General features: G+C 44.2%; 1 protein-coding gene across 7 annotated transcripts in view; it reads left to right on the top strand.

Moving 5' to 3' along the window:
• Positions 1-421: 421 nt before the first annotated feature.
• The window catches only part of Atxn2 (ataxin 2), a 140199-nt gene continuing 129137 nt past the window's right edge, over positions 422-11483 (top strand). For 5 of the 7 annotated variants that reach the window (XM_023720529.1, XM_023720531.1, XM_023720532.1 and 2 more), the window contains exon 1: positions 802-1101. In XM_023720529.1, coding sequence (XP_023576297.1) covers positions 899-1101 — 203 coding nt within the window. In that variant the 5' untranslated portion in view covers positions 802-898. Of the gene's footprint in view, positions 1102-11483 lie in introns of all 7 variants that reach the window. The other 2 variants (XM_004635919.1, XM_023720527.1) reach the window with 1 other exon arrangement.

The raw sequence follows: 11483 nt of genomic DNA, 5'->3' as shown, positions 1-11483 counted from the left end.
GGCGATTTACACGTCGCAAGACACAATCTCCGCCCCAAAGACACTCGCAGTCTATTTTCTAGGTTGCATCAGGTGGGGGCGAGCAAGGTCCTCCCGCGAGCCGGCGGAAACATCTTGGAGAAAGGAGCGCCGCACTCGCGTCCTCAGCGCCAGGCAGGCCCCGAAGCAAAAGACTGACACGCCCTCTCCGAAGGGCAGACCCGCCTCAAGGAGGGCGGATGCCCGCCAGGCCGGCCGCCGGGCCCTCACCCGACCCCGCAAACCCGGCCCAGCGCGGCGCCCGTTCCTCACGTGTCCCTTTCGGGCCGCCTCACGTTCTGTTTCCGCCCGACCCTTCCGACTTCCGGTAAAGAGTCCCCCCTCCCGTACCGCTGCGCCCACCTGGCACCAGCGCCCGGCGCCTCGGTGAACCCGGCCCCTGATGCGCTCGGCGTCCGCTGCTCCTCGGAGCCCCGCCACGGCTCCTGAGCCTCGTCGCCGCGCCGCACCCAGGTGGCCCGGGAGGCGTTCGCTCTCGCGGACGGCGCGGCACGGCGGGCGGGGCGGCGGCGCGGGACCGGGCGCGTATCCCTCCGCCGCCCCTCCCCCGCCCGGCCCCGGCCCCCCGCCCTCCGCGCAGTGCTCGCCTCCCTCCGCCTCAAACTGTTTTGGTAGCAACGGCAACAGCGGCGGCGAGTCTCGGCCCGGCTCCCGGCAGCTCCTCGGTCTCGGCGGGCCTCCCCGCCCCTTCGTCGTCCTTCTTATACCCCTCGCCAGCCCGGCCGGTGCCCCAGCCGCGCTACTGCGCGCCTCCCCGCTCGGCGCCCGTGCGTCCCTGCCGCGCTCCGGCGTCTCCTCGGCGCGCCCGGCTGTCGGCTGTCCCCGCCCGGCGTGCGAGCCGGTGTATGGGCCCCTCACCATGTCTCTGAAGCCCCAGCAGCAGCAGCAGCCGCCCGCGGCTGCCAGTGTCCGCAAGCCCAGCGGCGGCCTTCTCACATCGCCTGCCGCCGCGCCGTCACCGTCCTCAGTCTCGTCCTCGGCCACGGCTTCCACCTCCTCGTCCTCCTCGTCCTCCTCGGCGGCCGCGGCGGGCGCAGGCAGCGGGCGGCCTGGCCTGGGCAGGTGGGTGTGGGTGTCCCAGCCCCCTTCTCTGCGGGCCTGGACGAGCCGGGGCCTTGCGTCCCCTCCCCCGCGGTCCACGCCACCGTGCCCGCCCCGTGACCGGCCGGCGGAGGGGGCTGGGCCGGGGTCCCCGCTCGGGTCTGGAGCTCGGGTCGGGCTGCGCTTGGGCGCTGCGGGCTTCCTCCGGGATTGTCAGGCCATGTCCAGCCTCCCGCATGCAACATCCCCTCCCCCTCCCCCAAACGGTCAAGATGGAGGGACCGGGCAGCCCCCCCCTCGATGTCAGTGTGTGCCAGGGTTCACGCGCTTCGGCAGTTGTCAGCCTCTATTCCACCATCCTCAAGCCTCCCCCGTCCCATGTGTGTGGGGGCTGATCCCATCACCAGCTTAAATCTGAGTGTTGGAGGGGTCTTTAAGGTTTTGGTCGTGTTTGCTGAAGCATGCTGATTTCCGGGTTGGGGAATGTGGGGAGGGGGAATAGCAGAGACAGCGACCCTGTGTCCCCCGTGGAGAGCTCATCCAGCGTTCGTTCCGCGTCCACTGCCATCCCGCTCTCCCTGCCCACGGAGAAGGGAAAGGGACTGAGTGAGGTCGATGGGCAGTGGCCTCCCGTCCTCCCTCCTCGGTATTCCTAAGGTGGCGGCGGCGGCGGCAGCGGCAGCGGCGAGGGCTCCAGAACTCTCGTGGAACGCCGGGCCCGGTGCAGTTTCCTGCAGCGTTCGGCCCTCCCCCACCTGGGCATGAGTGGGGAGTGCCCGGCTCCCTCTCCGCCTCCCTCCTTACCCGCCAGGTCCCCGGCGCGCGGGTGGTGGCCGTTCCGCATTGCCGTTCTGAGTCCGCCGAGGAAAAGGCGCCTTCGTGTAGCGGTGGGCGATGGCCGGACGCCGGAGATGGGGGCGGCGGTAGGGAGTGGGCACGCTTGCAGCGCATTTTTCCCTAGCCTGCGCCCCAATTTCTGAAATTCTTAGGGGATAGGAGCTGCCGCAAAGGACACGAAGGTAGAAATGCTGGTGTTTACTTGGGTCTTTGCCCCTTCTCTCCTCATAGCCCAGGTTGTAGGAGAAGCTGGAGGCCCGGTGTAGTCCCGGCTCAAAGGGTTTGACTCCGGAGGGTGTGTTTGTGCGGGAAGACCGGTGGGGGGTGGCTGTCAGTTCGCATTTCTCGAACTAAGAAAATGCTTAGTGTTACACGGAAAAGCAGTTAATTGCCGATAAACTCCATTCCATTGTGGCCGGTGTCCTTAACTTGGGAGTGTCACCAGAGCTTACCAAGGGCATGCAAGTCCATTTCTCCTCTGCCCCGTCCATCAGTGTTGCAGGCACTACTAGTGCCTCTCTCAGGGCTCGCGAGGCCTGGTTGGCAGGGCCAGTGACTAGCGACCAGTGTCCTCTTTAAATAGACAACCAGGAGTTCGGTGGTGGGATAAGGAGATATTTCATGCACCGAGTTTTCTTTTTGGAAACATTTTCACAGTCCATTTCCAAATAATTTTTATTTACATTAGAAGTAGCAACCCATCAAGATGAGTCACTGGATTTTGAGGAATTGTGCTGCTGGTAACATCTTGGCTTTAGCTTTTTAACCCTCCTGCGAGTCTCCCAGGTTTGCCTTGTTCCAAGCACTCCAAGTACTATGTAGTCCATTTAGGTCAAAAGTAGTGATCATTTTCCCAGCTCAGGTCATCAGCATCCAAGTTACACCATTCTGTAACTTGTTTCCCCTTTTCAGTGACATTTGGTGAAAAACAATAACAAGAAAAATTAAAATAAAATTTTGATAGAAAAGGGTACATTTGGTTTTTATTTTCTTTTCAGGTATCAGGAAAAAATCAGGCAGATGTATTCAACCTGTTCACCTAATTGAAAAACTGAGGTTCCCAAGTGTCATTAACTCTTTTTAGGCCTAATAGTTAGCTTATAACAAAGAATTTGCTCCAGAGTAGGTTGAGTGGTCAAAAATATTAGGGATATTTTAGTGTTAAAAGTTTGTTACTTATGCTTTACAAATACTAAAGGTTACTTTAGATTCTTGCTTTAAATTCTTTTACTTCGGGCCAGAGAGATAGCTCATTGGACTAAGCACCTGCTTAGGCAAGTGCAGGTAATGGTTTGATCTCTGGCACCACCTGCAGCGCCAGACTTCCCCAAGCACTCTGAGCCAGCCACCTCGTCTGAGCGTGGTGGTGCACAAATCCCATAGCTGGGGAGGCTTGAAGGTGAGCTGCTGCGTAGTGAGGCCTTGTAGCAAGCAAACAACGTTAAATTCTTTTACTTGAACATAAAGTGGAGTTCTTCCCTTTTTTGTGTGTGCATTTTCTAAATTGTATTGGTACATTTTAGGTAGACATAATGCTCTTTAAAGTTTTTTTTTTTTGTGTGGAACCGGGGATTGAACTCAGATCTTTGCGTTTGCCAGTCAAGCGCTTATCCTACTGAGCCATCTCCCCGGCCCCCTGCTCTTTAAAGCTTAATGATTCATATGATGTAAAGTTTTATTCTATACAGCTCTTAGTTATAGGATTGCTTTAGGTTTTTTTGTTTTGCATTTTGTTTTGGTTCTAGACATCTCTGTAGTGCAGGCTGGCCTCAGCCTCACAGTGATCTACTTGCCTCAGCCTCCTAAGTTGGCATTATAGGCTTGTGCCCTCTGATTTTTAGTTACTTTACTGTTACTTTGTTTTTCTTTTTTGTAAATTACAGTGTCCTCACTTAGTTTTTGTTCTTAGCAATTATGATTCTGGGAGTAAGGGTGAAGAAAGAAAGAAGTGTGCTAGTTTTGACATGTTTGAAGTAGCAAACTATGCGTGGAAATCTTGAATCTTTTTTTTTTTTTTTGGGGGGGGCGGAACTGGGGATTGAACTCAGGCCCTTGCACTTGCCAGGGAAGCGCTTATTCCACTGAGCTATCTCCCTGGCCCCTGAAAATCTTGAATCTTATGCCTGCTTTAAGTAACATTGCACATTTGACTTTTTTGTTTGTTTTTCTTTTTTTCTTTGCGGAACAGGGGATTGAACTCAGGCCCTTGCGCTTGCCGGGGAAGCACTTATTCCACTGAGCCATCTCCCTGGCCCCTGTTTGTTTGTTTTTCTTTTTGAGACAAGATCTCTGCAGTTCAGGCTGGCTTTGCTCACTTTGTAGCCCAGGCTGGTCTCATTTATAACTGTCCTCCTGCCTCACTCTTTGGGTGCTGGGATTACGGGTGTGCACCACCATGCCTGGCTTTGACTTGGTTTTTGTCTGTAAATGGATTTGTTTGAAGAATAACTTTCTCAGTTTTTAATATTTGAAGGTGGCTATTTTATTTTAGGAAATAATAATGTTACCTCATGGTTAAATTTTGAATTTGCTTTAACCTTAGTTTTATTCTTTTGTGTTTTACTTTTTTATTTTTATATAGTTGTAGAGATAGTATATATTGTTTGTGATCAGCATTGTATTGTAGATTTGTTAAGTTTTTATTGATCCATAACTGATCTATTAAATGAAGTTTCTGCTTCACTGTTGAATTTTGGGTTTCTACTTTTGCTTTTACACAGTTGGTTTAGTGAACATCTTTTTTTTTTGGCAGAACTGGGGTTTGAACTCAGGCCCTTGTGCTTCCCCAGCAAGTGCTTGTTCTACTGAGCTATCTCCCTGGTCTCCAGTGAACATCTTTATAGTTACAGCTTTTTGCTTGGATGTAATTATTTCCTGATAGAAAATTCCCAGGAGTAGTTTTTTATGGCATTTGCTAACTGTGCCGCATTCTTCAGAACACCTAAAGGTTTTCAAGGCCAAGACAGTGGCTCTTCCATAGGACAGTTTCTTTATGGATTGTCAGATGCTGTAGGGATTTTTCAAAAGAAAAGTTTCATTTAATATCAAATTCACACATATTTTTGCTAGTTGCCTCATTTATATTTGAGTTTGTATTTGGCTTCTATGAGAATTCAGTGAGGATATAGTATATGAGGATGCTTTCAAACCTCCAATCAATATTACTAATGAAGAGACATAGTTCATCTGTTTTGCTGATACTTCTGTGGAGGAAAATGAGAGGAACTGTTTTAACACTTTTTGGTCTTTTTGTTTTTACCTTTCATCTAAACATGTTATTAGTCTATGACCAACTTATTTCTGGTAACTTAACATCTTATACGTTTGTATTTTTTGTGTAATTTGCTAGGAATCATCATTGGTTAATTCATGTTTCTTCCCCTTTTGCAGTTCCTTCTCCATAGGTTTTTTTTTTTTTTTTTGAGGGGGCTTGGGGGAGATGGGAGGTCTCCCATATAGTCCAGACTGACTTGCACTCATAAATCTGTCTCAGCCTCTTAAGTGCTGGGATCACAAGCACGTACAGTACGACTATTTCTGACCCTTTCCTTATTTTTTTTATAATAATGAGTTTACAATGTAATTATCTTATTCTTAACTCGAATAAGACATTAGTATTTTTTGGATACCAGATTCAGTGATATTGGGGGTTTGAACTCAGGGTCCTCTACCCTTGAGCCAAAATTACTCCCCCCTTTTGAGGTGTGGTTTCACAATGTAGTTCAGGCTGGCCTTGAACTCACAGTGATCCTCCTGCCTCAGCTTCCCAAGTGCTGCAATGACAACTGTGTGCCACCATGCTGGCATCCTCCTTTAAAAAAAAAAAAAATTCATATAATCTCAAAGTTGCCAAGGCTAGCCTCAAATTTGTAGTCCACCCGCCTCAGCCTTCTGAGAGCTGAGATTACTTAGGAAATTGAAACAGGTAGATGGCTTCCAGTTTGAGGCCAACCTGAGCTACATAGTGAGTTTGAGGTCATCCTGGGGTATGTAGTGAGTTCAAGGCCAGAGTGAGTTACATAAGGAAACCCTTTTTCAACCCCTGTCTGCCCCCCCACCCCCCAAAAAAAAGTAGTGAGATTTTCTGGGCCTAAAACATCTACATTTAACACATTTACTGAACATCTGTGTACAACGTAGATGTAGGTCATACAAAAATAGTTGTTTGCTGACTGTTTAGATTCTACTAGGCAGACAGTACGTAAGACCTTAAGTCAGTATTCTGTATAATGTTAGATAAGACTGGGATTGGAGGAAGTCAGATTTAGGATCTAGGGATATTGGGAAAGAGAATGAGTTGCATTTGTAAGTGGATTAGAAGAGTTAGCAGTTGAGCAAAGATTTGAGGGAGAGTTAAGTATCCATTTTTTTAATATCTAGATTAATTACTCATGGCTTCCATTTGTAATTTATAAGGTTTAAACTGCATGATCCTCTGTCAAATCATTCTCTGTGTGAGTGTGGATAATTTATTTTTTAAACAAGGTCTTGGTTTTTTTTTCTTTTTTTTAGGAAAGGTCTTCTATGTATCCCAGGCCAGACTTGAAGTCTTGTCAACCTTTTTGCCTCAGCGTCCTGAGTGCTAGGATTACAGAAAGACAGGGTTTTGAAGTGCAGTCCAGACTAGCTTTGAACTGGTGATCTCCTGTCTCAGCCTCCCAAATTGTGGGACTATGGACATAGTCCATTAGGAGACTATGTGGTCCCCTAATTGTGGGAATACCACACACTGCTAATACACATTAGGTTAGTACTAATCTGAAGTTAGATCAGAAAAGTTAATTGACATTAAACTCATTAGTAGCAAACTACACATGGCAGTTAATAAAAGAGCCATGCTTTTGCTTTTGTTTTTGTCTTAGTTTACGTAGTTTTGTCCTTATTCTAAGCTCCTCTAGAATATATACTCTAATGGCTCAGTGGTCTAAAGCACCTACTTGGAACAAGCTTGGCAAAGCACAGGGACCGCTGTTCAATCCCCCAGCACCACATGCCAGCCAGCCCCGCCCCCTGGTGGGCTGAGCTGGCCACACACACACACACACACACACAATGAAAAAATAAATAAATAAATAAAATTAAAAAAAAAAAAGAATATATACTCTAATTCTAGGACTCTAGAATCTAAGGAGAGAGAATTGAAGTTAAGGCCAACCTGCATTACAGAGGACTCTTATCTTGAAAGAAAGATAGAAAAAAATGTTGGGCCAAATCCTACAATAAATACTTAATTTATGTTTGTCAAAAAAGTCCTCCTGAGGGCTGGCCAAATAGTCTAACAGATGGCGCAGGAGCCAGGAGTTCAATCCCCAGGCCTGCCTGCTGGTCTGCCCCCAGGGCGTGGTGTCATGCCCTGTAATCCCAGCACTTGGGGGGAGGCTGTAAACAGGAAGATCAGGCCGAGTCCGATCTGCACAGTGAGACCCTGTAGACCCTGTCCTAAATACAAAAAAAAAAAAAAAAGTCATCCTGTAGTTGCTTAGAGATTTTGTACTCTGAAACATAGTGAAAACGTTTATGGGCTCAGTCATGGTGTTCCTATTTTAGTTAAATGTAAACTTGTATCATGTTATTATAATTTTACACAGCAAATATAGCTATTTAGTAGCCATATGTTTCAACTTAAAGGAGGACATAATTTTTTTTTGGGGGGGGGTCCTGTGTGTGTGTGTGTGTGTGTGTGTGTGTGTGTGTGTGTTTACCTTGAAGGAAAAGTTTAAAGTTTTACACTTTCCCTAGGATTGCAATTTTCTATTTTGTCTGGATAGTAATAGTATTTTTTTTTTTGGTTCCTCGAATGCCTTCAGGGCACTTTTGGCCAGAGGGAGAGTTGTGAGGTTCAAACTCCAGCAACCTGAGGCTGACAGCTTTGTGGAAGCAGCCACTTAAAGGACTGAGCTAGGCCCAGGCCCCAGTAATAGTATTTTGATATTGCATAAAGAGTTGAATGTGAACAAAGTTCTTTTTTCATGCTTAAGTCAAATGTAACAAGGTCAGTGGAAAGTAAGAGTTTATTAGCAAGCCTACCTGTTTGTAGCTGAAAGTATTTGGATTTTTTGGAAGTATGTATGGGTCATCTATGACTTAATCATACTGAGGTTTTAAGAGGTAACTACTGTTGTCTGTTTAGCAAGTGCCACAAAAAATATGGACTTTTTGTCTTAAAGTCCTTTTGCCTTAGATGCTGAACACTTCAGAAGTAGGGCTATTTTTTCTCAGAAAATTTACTCACCAGTGAATATGACACTAGTATGAAATCTTTAAATGGTAAAATTTAAATCTATAATGTAGACACTTTTGAATCTAGCTTTACTAGCATGACTTACAATTGGAAATAATGTTGAGCGTTGAACAAAGGCGAACCAACTCAAGGCTTCCCAGGCTATACTCATCTATAGTCCTGAATATGACGTATTTGTTTATTTTAGTGGGCCTACAGTTTCAATTCAGGTTTCAAATATAGTAGAAAATCTTACAATCTCCTTTGCTGTATCTCCCGACATTTTTTTTTTTTTGAATGTATAACATTTTTATTGAAAAAGTTTCACTAAGTCTACTAAGCAATATGTTTATTTCATAGATGCATTTTGATTTTTGAAATGTATTGATTTAGTTTTTAATTTTTGAAATTGTTGATTTAGATTTATGTTTGATGACGTTTCAGTGATCACTACATAGAATCTAACCAAAAAAAAAAAAAAAAAAAAAATACAGACAGTACAGCAGTTCCCCATACTAATAAATGCCTGGAAGCAAATGGCCACCAGTTTGAGCACCTCTTATAATTGTACAAACCAAAAGAAACATGCATTAGTCTTATAAAATTTAGTGTTAAAATATTTATACAAGTTCTTCTTTTCAGGATGTACACATTTTTTGGAGGATTCCGTACAAGACACACTAAATATTTTTTCCCAATTTCTGCTCATGGTTTTCTGGTTATGTGCATTGCAACCCGACCTTTATTTTGAGACAGGGTTTTGCTGTGTAAGTTCACACTGGCTTTGAGCTCACTGTGCAGCCCAGGTTGGCCTCACAGTTGTAGTAATCCTCTTTCCTTAGCTCCTGAGTGTTGGGATTACAGGCATGAGCTACCATGCCCAGCCTTTTTTTTAACTTTTTGAGATAGGGTCTTGCTGGCTGGCCTTGGAACTTGGGGTCTTTTTGTGTCAGCATACAGTGTGTGCCATCATGCCTATCTAGAATAAGAAGTTTTAACTACTCTTTGTAGAAAAAATACTGCAGAGAAACAAAAACACCTTAAGAATTAAAACAATGTATACTTTTTTGAGATGACCACTGTTATAATTTGGTGTACATGATTTCAGAGTCTTTGTGAGCATAATGGCAAAATGAGCAAAATGAGATATGATACCTGTGTGAAGGGTTTTGTTTTTTGTTTTTGTTTGTTTTGGTTTTTTGGTACTGGGAATTGAACTTGGGACCTCACATTTGACCAGCAGGCCCTGTGCTGCTGAGCTAAATCTCCTGCTTGTTTTGTTATTGAAGTACTAGGGATTGACCCCAGAGGTTTTTGCATGATAGGCAAGTACTCTGCCCCTTAAGTATTGCATCATAGCCTTTAAAAAAAGATTTTTGAGTCAGTGTCTTGGGTGGCCTGGAACTTGTGATCCTCCTACCTTAGCCTACTAAGTAGCTGGAATTAAAGGTGTGTGCCATTATACTTGGCATGTGTGTTGTAGTGGCTTTTAAGATACTTTCCCTAAAATCATAGAATTTTAGAGTGTGAAAATATAGTTAGAAAATCTTACAAAATAGAAAGTGCCCAAACTTTGGGAGATTAGGGTACTTGCTAAAAGTAACATTTCCACACTGGCAAATACATAAGCAAGATCATATTGTGTGAAGAGTATACAGTAACAGTTCTTATCCTTCAGGATGTCTTTTGTAACCTTGAGTTTGGCTTGCAAAAAATAGATTGATCTTATTTTCTTTGTTTTTGAGACATTTAATACTATACATATTTAAAGGGCTGGGGAGATGGCTCAGTAGAATAAGTGGTTGCCTGGTAAGCGCAAGAGCCTGAGTTCAATCCCCAGTTCCACCAAAAAAAAAAAAAAAAAAATCCTAAATTCTATACATATTTATTGTGAAACTACTTAACTCTTAAATTCTTGGTTTTATTATCTTTAATGATTTAGTATTGTTATGAATCTGAGTTGTTTATGAAAACTCACCTTAACCCTTAGCTGCTGTAAACTTTAGGCTTTTTTTTTTGGCAGAACCAGGGATTGAATTTAGGCCCCTTGCCGGGGAAGCGCTTATTCCACTGAGCCATCTCCCCGGCCCCGACTTTAGGCTTTTGACAATTATTTGTGATTGTATTTGTGTGAAAATTTAAAATTAAGAATCTTTTTAAAGATTCTTAAGTAGGTTGTTTATAATTTACACATTGAAGTTCAGTCTAGTGGCTATAAAATAATTTCATGCTATGAAAAACTACATTTTGTGGGTTGAATAGGATGTCATTCTATAATGAGTTTGTGGCATGAGGCTTGTTTATGATATAATTATAAATGAATAGAACTTTTTATTAAGTATGTGACAGCTTTAGAATGTTGTCGGGGCCAGGGAGATAGCTCAGTAGAAGGTCCTGAGTTCATTCCCTGGTACCACAAAAAAAAAAAAAAAAAAAAAAAAAAAAAAATGTTGTCCTTAGCTGGGTGTGGTGGTGTATGCCTGTGACCCCAGCGCTCAGGAGGCTGAGGCAGGAAGATCTGAGTTTGAGGCCCGCCTAGGCTACATAATGAGTTCAAGGCAACCCCTGAATTGTGTAGCCAGGTGCTGTTTCAAAAAAACGGGGGAAAAAAAGTCCTTTTGAAAATAATACCTTGAGAGACTATCCAGCAGTATTACCAGTAGTTAAATATTCTCTGTTGTAAATACTTGAAATCCTTTTTTTTTTTTTTTTGTATTGGGAACGGAACCCAGGGTGTTTTCATGAGACTATATCCTAATACTTTAATTTTTGAGACAAGGGTCTGATAAGTTGTTACATTATCAGGACTGGACTTAAAGTTGAAGTTTTCATGTCTCAGCCCGGAAGAATGCTGGCATCACTGCCCAGAATTTTTTTTTTGTTTGAACAGGATCTCCATGTCACCAGGCTGGCCTTGAACTCTTGTAATCCTCCTGCTTTAGTCTCCTGAGTTGGAATTGCAGGTGTGGGCCAGCACACCTGGTTCTTGGAGCCCTTTATTTTACATATCACTGTACTCATTTTTAAAAAATGATTTTCATATTGCCATCAAATTGAAAGATAAAATTTAAGAGAATGGAGAAATAGTAATAGGATAATAGAGAGTTAAGAGACTGGTAAGTTTAAAAAATACACAAGAACTCAAGAAATATATCATCCTGGGAGTTCTGACTATAAGTTTATATAGCTCTGTGTCTTAGGTTCAGGGGCATTACAGTTTTATAGCACAATGGTAGCTAATTAATGTGCTTAAAATGGTGCCCTCTAACACAAGGTTAAATTGCTTTTTGTATCACTTTTTTTTTTTAATTTTATTTATTTATTTATGTGTGTGTGTGTGTGTGTG

Source organism: Octodon degus, unplaced genomic scaffold (genome assembly GCF_000260255.1).
Source record: "Octodon degus isolate 3935 unplaced genomic scaffold, OctDeg1.0 scaffold00076, whole genome shotgun sequence".
Lineage (NCBI taxonomy): Eukaryota > Metazoa > Chordata > Mammalia > Rodentia > Octodontidae > Octodon > Octodon degus.
The sequence above is the reverse complement of the archived record's forward strand: the minus strand, read 5'-3'. Positions and strand labels throughout refer to the sequence as shown.